Below are 15,937 nucleotides of genomic sequence, written 5' to 3' on the forward strand. Positions count from 1 at the left end.
TGCAAGGTCACGTGGTGGGGCCATGGGAAAGTTCGCGATTGAAAATGGTCATTTCAGGGAAGCTCCAGGACAGGAACATGGAACCTGCCTGTGGAAGCAGGAGCAGGAAATCCCAAGAGCGAAGAGAATGCAGGGCCCAAGAAGGGCCCACAGGCACTTAATGTGCCCTCACATGGGCTAGACTCCCACCCTCTGCTGCAGAGCACACTGAACAAGAGGGAAAAGCTCAGCCTTGCTCTGGCCTGCTTTTAGCCGCTGCTGTCTCCACTGGCTCGGGAGCTGTGGTTGAGGGTATTGGCTGATCTTATTGACTGAGGTTAGGCACACCTGGGTGATGTCATGTCACGTCACGGGTGCCTAGTCTGTGCACCCAGGTGGACCTCTCACCTGGGCCTAGGTGACTTGGGTCAACCTACTCAGATCTGGATGTTCTCACAGATGTCTAGTGCACCTGATTTCTTTCCAACTCCCTTTTTTATTTTTTTAAATCACTTTTTTCGGGTCTCATAAAACTCATCACAATCCACACATACATCAGTTTTGTAAAGCATGTTTGTACATTCATTGCCCTCCTCATTCTCAAAACATTTGCTCTCCACTTAAGCCTCTGGCATCATCATTTTCCCACTCCCTTCTCCTTGCCCCTACCTCATGATCCCTTGGTAATTTATAAATTATTATTTTGTCATATCTTACACTGTCTGATGTCTTCCTTCACCCCCTTTTCTGTTGTCCCTTTTATTGTGGCATGAACAGCTAATTTTCATTAGTGTAGGCATTCATGGGAGACCCTTTACCCCTATCTAGCCACCTATTAAAATGATAATGGAAACAGGTCATTCTGTGAAGAAAGCATTGAACACAATAGTTTGGAATTCATGATCTTCTTTCTTAAGGGAAGAAAGATATGCTCGCTCATATCTCAAAAGGTATTTATCAAATTGTGCGTAACAATACTGTGTTGTGAACAGAGCATCTGGGTGGCTGCAAGAAAAGTTTCAGGTTTGAATCTGCCCACAGGGACCCTGGCAGAAAGGGTGGTGATCCACCATTGAGAACTCAGCTAATGTGATGGTTCCCGCTATCAAAAGATAAAGCGTCTGGGGTCTTAAAGGCCTGCAGGTAAACAATCAGCCATCTAGCTCAGAAGCAAGAAAACCCGTTTGGAAGAAGCACACCAGCCTGTGTGACCACGAGGTGCAGAAGGGACCAGGTATCAAAGAACAAAAAATCATATCATTGTGTGCTCACCTTCCCGATATGATTGCTGAAGACAAATGGGTGCATAAGCAAATGTGGTGAAGAAAGCTGATAAGGCTGGCTATCAAAAGATAGAGTCTGGGGTCTTAAAGGCTTGAAGGTCAGCAAGCGGCCATCTAGCTCAGAAGCAAGAAAGCCCACATGGAAGAAGCACACCAGCCTGTGCGATCACGAGGTGTCAATAGGATCAGGTATCAGGCATCAAAGAACAGTCATATCATTTTAAATGAGGGGGAGTGCAGAGTAGAGACCCAAAGCCCATCTGTAGGTAACGGAACACCCCGTTACAGAAGGCTCGTGGGGAAGAGACAGTGTGTAGTGTAGCAATAATGAAACGTATACCTTTCCTCTGATTCTTAAATGCTTCCCACCCCCACCCCCTGCCCACTATCATGATCCCAATTCTACCTTACAAATCTGGCTAGACCAGAGGATGTACACTGGTACAGATAGGAACTGGAAACACGGAATCCAGGGCAGATGATCCCTTCAGGACCAGTGGTGAGAGTGGCGATAATGGGAAGGTGGAGGGAGGGTGGGGTGGAAAAGGGGAACTGATCACAAGGATCTACATATAACACCCCACCTTGGGGGACAGACAATAGAAAAGTGGGTGAAGGGAGACGTCAGACAGTGTAAGATATGACAAAATAATAATTTATAAATTATCAAGAGTTCATGAGGGAGGGGGCAGTGGGGAGGTTGGAAAATGAAGAGCTGATAAGAGTTTAAGCGGAGATAAAAAATTTTGAAAATGACGACGGCAATGAATGTACAAATGTGCTTGACAATGGATGTATGCATGGATTGTGATAAGAGTTGTATGAGCCCCAATAAAATGATTAATAAAAACACCAAAACAGAACTCAGCTAATGAACACAGATTTACTTATGAGTTTGGGAAGCCTTATGAGTGGTTAGTTGTATTTTATTTATCAAATGCTTAATTTTTATGCTTTCTATTTATATTGTGTATTAAGTCAAAAAGAAAATTTCAGTGAGCCCGAATTTAATATATTTTATTAATATAGTTGATACTTTTTCCTAAAACATGAACAAAAGGGATTTTTTTCAGTATTTCCTTTTAAATAGTGTAGAAATTTAATGTATGCCTTAGTGCTTTTGGTGAGTAACTTATACATTTAAGAGGCTGATAGAAATGGAATGCTAAAGGCAAGTTTGGGTGCTGGCATTTGCTTTGTGTTCTGTGGAACTTCCTTGTCTGGTATACATTCAACATTTTGTTTGATGGCAAGCAAAGGGATCTATAATTTTCTCAGTTCCCTCCTTCCCACTTCCTTTTTTTTTAAGGGAGAGCCACTTTTTGAAAGACTATTTTCATGCAGCCATTGAAGAGTGGGATATCTCTGGGAATTTCAAAGCATCCCTCAGATCATGTGTTTATCTCAGGAATGCTGTGTCAGAAGTCACAACTCTCCTCATCTCTTTAGAATTACCCAATTCCAAGCTACGGCTGGCACGTTTAGAGTAACAGCTCTGTGAGTGAGACCTTGCTGAGAGGCTGCCAGGTTGTGGCCTCTGTAAACAGCAAGGTGTTTGTGCTCATTCCCATGCCCAAATTCTTGCTTTTATCTGATTTGAAGATCCTCTCTGGCGATTAGTACATGCCAGGGATTTATCTTGATAAAGTTCAAGGGCTGGCCAGATTTTTCAGCTAGATCCTTAGGGACCAAATGCTAGACTTAAGTCTGTTTTTTTCCTCCTTTAGTGAGCTGTTGGCACATTAAATAAAATAGCATTTATGTGAAGGCTTATGACGAAGCTGCTTGAAAGTGATAGAATACTGAAATAGAACTTCCGAGCCTCAGTCATTTCGAGGACTGTTGCTATTTGTTAATAAATAAAATTTCAAAACAAAACAAATACAAAAATAACCCTAGTGGTAAAGAAATAAAAATCAACAGTTTTTACTTCATCTCCTTTTCCCTCACATATGAAAAGAGATGACAACCAATAGTACTTAATTCAGTGGTTATAAATATTAAATGAAATAAGATTCTGAATTTATGTTTGGAAAATGAGCTTACATCACTGGTTATGGTTTTGTGAAAATTTATGCCATATATCAAAAACCCAGATATTTGTTTTTCAAATATGAAAAATGATTTCAACTTTGGTTTCTAAATAAGTCTTACAAATGTCAGAAATATCCCTAACGTATTCCTGCCATATAGCTCAAAGTTTTCTTGAAGGAGTGTTGTAATTTCTAAACTGAAGCATTTTTTTAAAATTAATAAATCTTTTTATTGGGGTTCATACAACTCTCATCATAATCCATACATACATCAATTGAGCAAAGCACCCTTATACATTCGTTGCACTCGGCATTCTCAAAATTCACCTTCTACTTGGGTTCCTGGAATCAGCTCGGTTTCCCTTTTTTTCTCCCTCCCCCTCCTTCCCCGCTACCCCCTTCCCCCTGGTCCCTTGATAGTTTATAAATAATTATTATATCTTATCTTACACTGCCCGGCGTCTCCCCTAACCCACCTTCCCATTGCCCATCTCCCAGAGAGGAGGTTACACATAGATCTCCAAGATCGGTTCTCCCTTTCTACACCCCCTTCCCTCCCGGTGTCGCCACTCTTACCGCGGGTGTTGAGGGGTTCGTCTGTCCTAGATTGCCTGTGTTTCCAGATCCCTACTGCACCGCTGTACATCCTCTGGTCTAACCAGGTCCGCAAGGTAGGATTGGGGTCATGATGATTGGGAGGGGAGGAAGCGTTCAAGAACTAGAGGAAGGATTTGAGTTTCATTGTTGCTACACTGAACCCTGAGTGACTCATCTCCTCCCCACTACCCCTCTGCAAGGGATTTCAGCTGTCTACAGATGGGCATTGGGTCCCCATCATACACTCCCCTCATTCACGGTGATGTGTACTTTATGTGAGACGCTCAGTCTTTGCATACAGCCGCTCACTGCCATCCAGTTGACTCTGACTCCTAGTCTCCCCATACAGTTCACAAGGTTGTATATCTTTACAGAAGCCTCATCTGTCTTCCACAGAGTGTCTGTTGGGTTTCAACTTCTGACCTTGATGTTAGCAGTCAAACACTGGCCCTGTAAGCACCACCAGGCTGAACTAAAATATGTATTTAAATTCTATATTATTTTTTCAACCAGTATATGTTTGCCAGTTTAGATTTATCCTTATTGTCTACACATAGCCAAAAGATCCCTTTTGTTGGAAATTTTAGTGTTTTGTTCCTTAACTTTGTAATTATGAAAATAGTTTGCAAAAGGAATGAGAGTAAGGCCCACACTGCCTAGTGCTTAAAGTCCTTTCAGTTTCGGTTTGTGTTTTCTGTTTCTGGTGTGAACTATAGCTATACAGTGTATGTGCATTCCTCATACTTTCATTAGAATTTGTCGATGAATTTGGAAGTATATTTCATTAACCCAAACCAAACCCATTACTATTGTGCCGATTCGAATCATGGTGATCCTGCAACACTGCTACTTATGGTTTTCTGGGTTCCTTTTTTGCTCTGTTATCTAGAATTACAATAGCTAGCTAATGAAGCTGTTTTCATTTATATAATGCTTGAGTAAGCAAAAAGATATTGCTGCAGAACCATATTTTTATTAAACATAAAATCAACATGTGAAGCTCTTGTTTTTCAGTATGTCTGCTGCGTAGGTCTATACACTTCTGAAGGGGTGTTGCTAAGGAGCCCTGGTTGCATAGGGGTTACACTCTGTGCTGCAACTGCAAGGTCAGCAGTTGGAATCCCTAACTGCTCTGTGGGAGTAAGATGGGGCTTTCTAGTCCTGTAAAGATTTATAGCCTTGGAAACCCACATTGGCAGTTCTAATCTGTTACATTGGTAGGTGCAAGTCAGAATTGATTTTGTGAATTTCGGGAACAAAATGAAGCCTGAAGGGGCAAGATAAGGGCTATGGATTAAATGGGATCATGTTTCTGGAGGGCATAGGGAGGGCGGGTTGGAAAAGGGATCTCATTTCAAGGATCTCCATGTGACCTCCTCCCTGGGGGACAGACAACAGAAAAGTGGGTGAAGGGAGATGTGGGACAGAGCAAGATATGACGAAATAATAATTTATAAATTATCAAGGATTCATGAGAGAGCAGGGAGTCGGGAGGGGGGGCAGGGGTGGGAATGAGGACCTGATGCCAGGGGCTTGGGTGCAGAGCAAATGTTTTGAAAATGATTAGGGCAATGAATGTACAAATGTGCTTTACACAATTGGTGTATGTATGGATTGTGATAAGAGTTGTATGAGTCCCTAATAACATGATAAAAAAAATAAATTGTTGAATACAGAGTTGATGATCTGAAATGTAATCCAAACCAAAAAAACCAAATTCACTACCATGAAGTCAATGAAAAATAAAAGAGGGTCATAGGACAGCCCTTGCTACTCTCAAAGAATGAGCAAGTATATTGTGATGGGGAGAAAATTATTTAGTGTAGCTCGTCTTTTTTTCCCACTAATGTTTCCATTTTCTTAAAATTTCTTCATAATAAGCCCCATGATCTTTCTGTGTCCGTCAAGAAAATCAATAAATATTACCCGTTGGAGGCTCCCAAAGAATCACCATACATAACCTTCTAAGCCTTGAATCAAACTGGCTGAGCATATCCCTATTGTAAGCCATTGTTTTGATTGGACCTTTTTTCAAAAACATCTTAACAAGACCATAGAAAGTGAACTTGTCTACCATCCACTTAACAACCTTGGAAATCCTGTGGGGTGTTCTACCTGTCCCCAATTACTATGAGTCAGAATTAACTAATTGGCAACAAGTGTAAAGGCCAATATGGTTATGGTGATGGTTTTACAATTTTGTGAACAAAGTGGAAATGATTTAATTTTAAATGTTACATGGCCCAGTTGTATCAGGTACGGGTTATATCTCAGTAAATTAGGCAAAGAGAAGTTCGTGTAAGGAAACAGCTGGGCACAGAGGCTGCTTGCACACTCATCTCCATCTGTAGGACAGTTTGACCAAGTTATCTTTGTTTGACCAAGTAATTTCAGCAAATTACTTCAGCTCTGTGAGCTTGTTTTTAAGGTTTAAAATGGAAATAGTATGTGCCTTAGAATTGGTTTTGAGAATGATGAGTAAGTTCCAGCTCTTGGCATACTTAGCCAGCTATTATGATTTATAATTTTACGTTACATTGCAAGAACTGGGAGCACACAAATAGTGTTTCAAAAAGTCTGATTTGTTGAGTTTGCTGAGGCTTACTTTACTTACAGTCACTAGCTTTGAAAGTTCGCTGGCAGGAAAGGTAAGAAGTAATCTTGGCATAGGAAGAACTTGGGCAACAATTGGGAGTTGTGAAAGGATCCAGCTTGTTCAGAATCCAGGAGAGCACATGTGTGGGAAATACCGGGGCAAATGTAAATGCATACATGTTGGAATATTTACTGAGCAGAATGAAGAATAGAAGTTATTCACAATCAAAAGCAATACTGATGACCCTAGGCTAAATGTTTGAAGCAAGATCAAGTTCTTTTATTGTAATTAATGAACCCTGTCACCTTAGACAAAGTTAGTATTTTATAGTGTGGTGTAGAAGTTTTGTATTGGACAACTAACCACAGGTCAGCGTTTTAAAACCACCAACGGTTCCCCGGGAGAAAGACGAAGCTTTCTACTCCCGGAAAGAATCACAATCTCTGAAACCCCAGGGCCAGTTCTGCTCTATCCTCAAGGGCAGTGGTTCTCCACCTTCCTAATGCCACTACCTTTACCGTTCCTTATGTCGTGGTGACCCCAACCATAAGATGATTTTCACTGCTACTTCATGACTGCAACTTTGCTACTGTTAGGAATTGGGTGACCCCTGTGAAAGGGTCGTTCGATCCCCTAGGTTGAGAATCGCTGCTCTAGGGTCACCATGAGTCGGCATCTATGCCATAGCAGTGAACATGGTGTGGTTTTTATTTTTTGTTTTCCCATTGTATTATGAAACTGTTTATACAGAGAAATGGAAGTAATTGCAATGTATCCCTCGCCGAGAATCTAGGTTAACCCTTTACTACGTTTGCTTTATAGCTCTTTCTATAGCACTTCATCAGTCTTACTTATTTTGGGTGGATTTCAGAGATGTAGGCCTCAGCACAGTTCATCTGGATCACTGGAAGGTGTAGAGCGCCTTAAAGATTTATGCTTTTTTCCTTTTTCCTCTAAAGTACACATAAAATGAAAGACACTTCTCTTATGTGTACTTTTGATAGTTTTGACAAATTCTGATACCTCTATAATAAAGAACTCCCAAGATAAAATCAACCCTTGACCATTATGTATAGAAATTGTTGCATTGTTCTTTGTTAAACTTTACAAAAATTATAATAAATATTTAGCAGCAAACAAGGTAAAAGCACTCTAGAAAGCTCGCTTGCCACTTCCCAGCAAACCATTTGCTTATTTTCCTTTTGGAAGGGTAGCTGGGCTTTTACCAGTGTGGGGCTAACTTAAGTAAGGCTTCTAAGATCATTATTAGACGAGTGTTTTTGTGGATATCTATTTTCTTGGGTAAATCGCACGGGGTTGAATTGCTAGGTCATAAGGTAGGTGTGTATATTTTAAATAAAGAAAAAGCAGTATCACATTTTGAAATATCCTTTATTTTGCTCCTCCTATCCCTACTTTTTATATGTATAAACTAGATATTGAGGTTTCATTTTTTTGTGATCAAATGTGAGTGTAAATTGACCATATCTGTACTTCCCTATCTTAACACTCCCTCTCCCCCCCAGAAGAAGTAAACGGGAAATAGGATTTTCTTAAACAATGGGTTCATCAATTTTTTTGCCCAAAGTAATTATCCCGCCTCCATCCCCTCGAGCACGCACATACAGCTTACACGCACACATACACTCAGAGGTCATATCTACTCTCTCTAAAGTCAATAATCTTCATCTGATATAAGCTGCCATGATTTAAGCACATAGTTTTGGATTGGGGGCTCAGGTGGCTGTTGCTTCTATTTTTTAGTATATAGTTAACATTGGCAGTCACCCTTATAATGATGTGACACCGCCTACCTCCAAGTACATTGAATAAGCCATGCCTAGCACAGGAGAACTTGATTTAATTGGCAACACTGTTTGCCCTCACATGGTAAGCAGTGGAGTAAAACGAAACCTACTTGGATTGTGTTATCTCGTTCTGAAATAACGGAGACCCTTTCCTGAAAGTGTTAGAAATACCTCACTTTCATTTTAAATATATTTATTTGGGTCTTGTCTGTAACTAACTTTATTTAGAAACTGAATACTTTAAAGCTGCTGAGGGAATACTTGCTGTTTGCAGTTAAACAATATTGTCAACAAAAGATGTGATTAAATAAATTGAACGTTGAAGACTTTAGCCTTATGGTTAACACCAGGTAATTAAAAGTAAGCACTGCTGTGGGAGTGCATTATATATCAGCTGTCCTCTTTACCTCATTAATGGGGTTTTTGCATGTTTATGAGACTAACTTCAATTAAGAATGTCTTTAAGTTATGCCTAACAAGGTCTTTTAGGTACTATTTTGGCATAAAGTATTACACTTTAATTGAAAATTGGTATTTCATAAATACCTGTGTTTGAGTAATGTACATGATGTACAACTTTCATTATGTGGTACTTTTGCTTCCAGTAGTTTTGTACCTATGCACTGTTTTTCTATATAGTATCTTTCCAAAAATGTCATTTTTGTGTAGTTACTCAAGATTTGGGTTGTATACATGCTTTAAAAATTTTAATATCATTATTGTTGCTTTATAGGTTTTTCAGGTTTTTACACTTTCATGTTAGAATTCCTTTAAAATGTTTTAGATAAACGTTGGATTTTCTATTTCAAATCTGATATTAAGAAAAGGTTATTTGTTTTTCAGTCTCACACATATAGATACACACAAACTCTTTGGTTATACACTGTTTAAGTTGGACAAAGGCAATTCGAAATGAAAAAAAATTGTATCAAAGTGTGCTTAAATATTAAAAGGGATGATTATGGGGCATTGTCTTCATTCTAAAACTTGAAATGCTGATAAATGTGAATTCACTTGAGAAGAGTCCACAAATTTTAAATTATATGTTGAAATAGAGAAAAGAAAGCTTGAAAAAGAAATTTGTTTCTATTTTCTGTTTGGAAGTTCATATAATTTACCTGAGTGATCATCTGTATTTAAAACTATTTTATTTTCTTTTTTCATTACAGAAGTGTCATAATTGCAACAAAAAAATCATCAGTCTTATCTCCCACACCAAGTTCAAGTATACCCACCAATGCTGTCAGTGTGGTCTCTTCCGTAGATCCTGCCCAACCCTTAGATGTTGGAGGGGAGTCACCTGGTGGTAAGTTTTCAGTGATGCAGACAAACAAACATTCAGAACCAATTTTAGTGCAGTTGGTACATTGATAAAGTTGAAAAGTGCATTATTGGTTATTTTGTTGTCTTTTTTCTGCCCTCCCCCCCCCGCCCCCGCAAGCTATTTTATTTGGCTAATTTACATTTTTTTTCCTGGAATTTTAAGTGCAATTCTTTTCTTTTTTTAATTTAATTTTATTATTTTTTTAAATTTTCTTAGAGATTTTATAGCGTTTAAAGATGACAAAATTCTGATGGTAGGTTTATTGAAAAAATGTATCATAATCATTACTCTGTGAGTTTATTCTTTTTATATGAAAGGGTTTCTAAATGTTCATGAAAAAAATGGAATTAAATATAATGGAAAATCTCCACAAACTTTTTGAATCCCCTTGTACATGAAAAAAACAAGCAAGACAAAGACGTTCTCTGTTTCTCCTTGTTTGGGTATTTTTGGCATTTTTTTATGTTCAAAGTTAAGTTTCAGTGTTCATTTCAGATTCTATCAGTCGTCGTGTCTTTTCCATCTGGAGATGAAAAGCTGCAGAGGTGTAGTAGACAGAGTTGTGGGCTGTCTAGCCTCCTTATCTCCATCTTAGTGAGAAAATGCCAAGGGCAGTGAGTGCAGCACTCTCCCAGATGTTTCTTCTTAAAGACGGTCCCTTTATACTCTCATCTCCCTGCTTCGTTGCTGTTGTTTTTAAAGAGAAGCAGCAATTTGGTAATTCAAGTTTGGTTAGTTAACCAAATCCCTACTCATGTACCCCTATCTAAAGCCTATTTCTGTGTCTGCTTGATTCCTAGATTAGCCCTGTTTGGAAAGGGATAAAATTTCCACCCAGTGGTGCTTATATGCTACGTTTTATATTCTGTAATAGTGAATTTTGCATTAACTTCTCATTCAAAATGTAGTCATTTCTGATCTTTTCCTCCTGGTTTTAATTTATTACTCTCTAGTTTGTTTATATAACCAAAACAACAAACCACATTTTATTCTGAATTTTGTAATGACTCATCAACAAAAAGGAATAAACTTGGCTAATGAAACATTAACTTGATAGTATATAACTTTAGTAAAAATAAAAATTTCATTGGAAGACTATAAACCATATAAAATTTTTGATATCAAAAAGGAATTTTAAGTTTTTTTCATTTACAAAATGAGAGCTATTAAGGCTAGGATAGATTGTCAAGTACACCAAAATTAAAGATTTCTACTTTATGTGATGTTAAAATATGTGAGGTCAAATTAAGCATATGTAATCTTTGTTAAAATATTATCTCCCAGATAATTTTATATTAAATAGAAAATTTGAGGATTTGTACATTTGTGTTTAAAAATTTATTAAAACTATAATTTGCATTTTTGTTTTATTCTACGAAACTCACTGCCATTGAGTTGCATAGGGTCACTATGAGTTAGAATCATGGATGTTGCTGAGCTCCTGAGTTAATTTTGAGTCTCTCACGACTGTATAGACAGAGTAGAACTGCCCAGTTTTCCTTTGCTTTTTTCTTTACGGCAGCTGATTGCCAAATCTTTCGCCCATGGAATGGTGGGTTCTAACTTCTGAACTTTTGATTAACCACAGTTCAGCCAGGGCTCCGTTGAATATACAAAGCTGAGATTTTGGGTTGAAAGCTGTTCTTTAGTCTGCCTTGTTTTATCTCCAGACAAGTACAGTAGCTGTAATGGCAAGTTTTCCGAGGAAACCAGCCTCTAACAACCGAAGGGTCCATGGGCACATTTGCGTGGCGATAATAATATAAAGGTTATAGTAAAGTCATAGAAGATAGGTGAGATAGGAGAGAGTAAAATGATGGCGTCAGACACATTTCATGGTAGCATGCTCACCTCTGGATGGGCTGTGATCTCAGCAGCCAGGTCTGTGCAGAGAGTGAGAATATATTTCTAACCAAGGCTTAGATACACTTAGAAGGCATGCAAGCCCCCCAATTCTAGGTAACCACATATGTAACGGGAAGGGGCTATCCATTAGGCATACGTGGCATAGGAAGCGGATGAGCTAGGGGTGTATACACACAATAGAAAGGGGAGGTATTGGGGACACATGTGACAAGATAAGGATCCTAGATTCAAGATGGTAGCCTAACCTTGGTCGTCCTTGAGTTGGCTTGACCTTGTGTCTGGGCTCTTCTTCAGGGAAACAATCCACAATCCTTATCAGGGAGTAGACCTCCCCTAAGGTGGGGCAGGCAATAGGGTCTGATTGCTCTAGATGGCTGATACCTGAGGGAGATAACCTCTGAGCAGCTGACCTCCTAGTCTATAGTCACCCACCATACATTAGCAAGCAGTGCCCTAGGCCTGGCATACAATATGGGGGACAACCTGGGGAAAAACCCTTCTGCATCCCACAGCAAGTCATCTTAGTAAGTGGTGAATGATCTACATCAAAGAACAGGGTAAACCTCTATGCTCATGTTTTCAAAGAAAACTTCAAGAGAAAATAGTGTCAGTGAATACATAAACACTTGGAAATTTTCAAGTTCACCATCACGAAAGATATAATAGCTGGAGATATGAGATGGCCTGGTAAGATGACATTGTTTCAAACATACCGCAATGTTTTTCTACCTTGTTGTGAAGCAAATTAAAACATACTGTTAGATCTCTCACTCTCACGGGAGAACTATACCTGGTCCTTAGCTCTACATGAGAAAGAATTCCTGCCCAAGACTGGTTCGTGATCCAAGTGAGTTTTATGAAAGGTGAAAGAAGCTTCGGGTTTACACAGGTACCTCAGGGCACTCACACCCACACATGGAGTCCTGAGGCCAGAGGAGATCCACGCACAAACTCAGGAGCAGCTTGAGAAGTGGAAGTGAGGGCAAGCCTCTAAATCCTGGATTTTCAGATCCTCCACTGTGAGGCATGGTCGACAATCCTGGTCCACCCCATTGGCTGAATTGAATTCACCTGGATGGGCCAATCCAGGTGTAATGCCCACCTAGGTGTACCACCCCTTCCTGGCCAGAAGCTCTAACCTCTGGGCATGTGCAGTGGATGCCCCATTCCCTATGCTAGGTACCTAACAATACCAGTAACTAATGCTAACCCAAAAGGAATGAAATATAGTTATCTTTGTGATAGGTGATAGTCATTTACAAAACTCAGTAATTTTATTGCTTATTAGGATATTAGACTTTTAATTAGTTATTTTTAAATGTCTGGGGAAACTACTTGATTCCTACAAAATTTTATTCTCTGTTTAATGTAAAATTTTGGCTCAGAGACTTATCTTTACTCTTTCAATATATTTCAGTTATTTAGTGATCCCTTTTCACTGGTCATACAGACTAACCTTTGTTGATTTATATGGTCTAGATTGGTGTGTAAAATAATGACCAGATAGTGTTTAAGGATTAAATATTGACATTTGTTTTAATGATCACTATTGTACAGGACATTATTTATTTAGACCCATAGGGGCCTTAAATAAACAATTGGCTACTCCCTGGGTAAGTGCTTGGCAGATGATCTATTTGCATTTTCTTTTTGGTTCTCTGGAAATGTCTGGGAAAAGGTCATTTTGATGGAGCCAGTTTATCAGTACAATGATAAGGAAAAGATAAGATAGTATCAGCCTACATGTTGGCAGTAGCTTCTGTATTTTTATATGTGACATAATCTCTTAGGACCTCCTAAGAGAGGTACAGATTTTACATGTAAATCTTTAATGTAAAGAATTGCAAGAATGCATTTGCTGTAAATTATTTTTATATTAAGTGATAAAAGGTGGACTTGTATTTTGCAGTTACGTTCTCTCACTGGTACGACTGTAGGACAACCTGGTGGGAAATTACTGATATAAATATATTAGTTTCATCTTTTTTTAAAAAGTGTGACTAGTGCTAATTAATTATTCTTGATGGTAAAGTGTTTATTCATGGTTTAAATAATGCTTTGTAAAAATCTCTTCTGGTCTATATTCTAAAAATTTTTGAAGTAAACATTTCTAGAATAGTACCAGACAAGTGATTTTATTATGGCTTTATGAGCAAACAGTGAACTTCTCTCTAAACATTTTTTTTAAGTTTGCATTTAAATTAGGGTCAGATTACACAGCTCAAGATAATTTCATGCTATTTATAATTTCCATCTCTGCCCTTAAGCATATTGGATCTTACACAGTAGGCCCTCCATATTTGTACATTCATCAGCCTTGGCTTTAAAAGTTTTGAGGATGAGGCCAATTACTTGCAATACTCTCTCAAAGGCTAAAAGGGAGAACAAAGTAAATTGACATAGAAGTGATCTAGGGATGGTTGAAAGTATATGGAGGTGTGCTTGGGGCCTGTGCAAATAACAACACCCACAGATTTTAGTATTAATCTTAGAACCAATACTCTGCAGTTATGGAGGGGTAACTACTATTTTTCCCCTTAAAAAAAAATCAACTCCAGGTAAGTTGAACATAAAATACCAATAGTCTTTTAAGAGAACACGACTGATATATTCCAGATTAAGGAGCCTTGCTGGCCTAGTGGTTATGTGTTGGGCTAGGAACCGCAAAATCAGCTGTTCAAAACCGCCAGTCCCTGGATGGTACTGGGAGATGAAGCTTTCTACCCCTGTAAAGAGTTAGAGTCTCGGAAACCCACAGGGCAGTTAGATCCTTATCCTATATCAGTCGTTCTCACCATCCCAATGCCTTGACCCTTTAATACAGTTCCTCATGTTGTGGTGACCCCCCCCAACCATAAAATTATTTTCGTTGTTACTCATAACTGTAATTTTGCTACTCTCATGAATCGGGCGACCCCTGTGAAAGGGTGAATCTCTTTCTTCTTTGTAGTATGATCACTTGAGGTATGCATTTTGCACTGTGGATTTCTTACTCATTTGGTTATAACATATTTTTTGTTTTGTAATGTTAATTACATTTCCATGGTGAAGTATTAAATGTACTCTGTCCTTTGGAAGCTGCCCTGCCCAATATTAGTATCTCCTAGCTACATGACACATGTGGCTATATAAATTAATGAAAATGGAATAAAGTTTAGGATGCAGTTGCTTGATTGCATCAGCCATATACCAAGTGCTCAGCAGCCATGCATAGCTTAGTGGATACTTTGTTGAGCAACACAGATATAGAATAGAATATTTCTAGCATTACAGCAAATTCTCTAATGAATAAATAGCACTACTTCACAGACTTTGCCAATTAAGATTTAAAATTTCAGCAAAAACAACTTCATAGATAGTGGTGTCCATAGACGGTATTCTCCTCTTTATCAAGAGGCCCATGTCTGGTTTCTTTCTTTTTGTATTTGTGACAGTTGAACTCGCTGCTTTGACTTTTACATCATTGAGGGTAGCAAAACTATGATAGCCAATGTTACTATCCTGACTTCATTTGTTTGTTGGTATATTGTTACATAGAGAAGCTCCTTATTTAACATTTTGTTACCTAGTGGTATGGTTCATATGAAAAAGCCATGGTAAATCCATGGATTTTCCCAGCCATGTTAACTTAAATAGTCTGGATGCTTTCTCTATTTTTGGTATAATTTTTCTGTAAGCCTAAGACTATTCTAAAATTTGTCTATTTAAAAAGTAAACCTGATACTCCCTCAATGCAAGAATATTTTGTTCTATTAAACTGGCATTCCATGATACTCACCTACCTGACATGATCGCTGAAGACAAATGGGTGTATAAACAAATGTGGTGCAGAAAGCTGATGGGGCCCGGCTATCAAAAGATATAGCGCCTGGGATCTTAAAGGCTTGAAGGTAACAAGTGACCATCTAGCTGAGAAGCAACAAAGCCCACATGGAAGGAACACACCAGCCTGTGTGATCCTGAGGTATCAGACCTCAAAAAACAAAAAACCTTATTGTGAATGAGGGGGAGTGTGGAGTGGAGACCCAAAGCCCATCTGTAGGCAACTGGACATCACCTTGCGGAAGGGTCATGGGGAGGAGACAAACCAGTCAGGGTGCAGTGTAACAATGATGAAACACAACTTTCCTCTAGTTCCTAAATGCTTCCCACCCCCACCCATTATCATGATCCCAATTCTACCTTAGAAATCTGGCTAGAACAGAGGATGTACACTAGTACACTGGAAACACAGGGAATCCAGGACAGATGATCCCTTCTGGATCAGTGGTGAGAGTGGTGATACTGTTAGGATGGGGTAGAAAGGGGGAACCAATTACAAGGATCTACATATAACACCCCACCTTGGGGGATAGACAACAGAAAAGTGGGTAAAGGGAGACGTTGGACAGTGCAAGATATGACAAAATAATAATTTATAAAGTATCAAGGGTTCATGAGGGAGGGGGGAA

At 38.9% G+C, this 15,937-nt stretch overlaps 1 protein-coding gene across 2 annotated transcripts in view; it reads left to right on the forward strand.

The window, feature by feature from the left end:
* LRBA (LPS responsive beige-like anchor protein) overlaps positions 1 to 15,937 on the forward strand; it is a 706,055-nt gene that overhangs the window by 184,960 nt on the left and 505,158 nt on the right. For both annotated transcript variants that reach the window (XM_075543710.1, XM_075543711.1), the window contains exon 31: positions 9,466 to 9,602. In XM_075543710.1, coding sequence (XP_075399825.1) covers positions 9,466 to 9,602 — 137 coding nt within the window. The remainder of the gene's footprint in view (positions 1 to 9,465; positions 9,603 to 15,937) is intronic.

Source organism: Tenrec ecaudatus, chromosome 3, assembly GCF_050624435.1.
Source record: "Tenrec ecaudatus isolate mTenEca1 chromosome 3, mTenEca1.hap1, whole genome shotgun sequence".
Classification (NCBI taxonomy): Eukaryota; Metazoa; Chordata; class Mammalia; order Afrosoricida; family Tenrecidae; genus Tenrec; species Tenrec ecaudatus.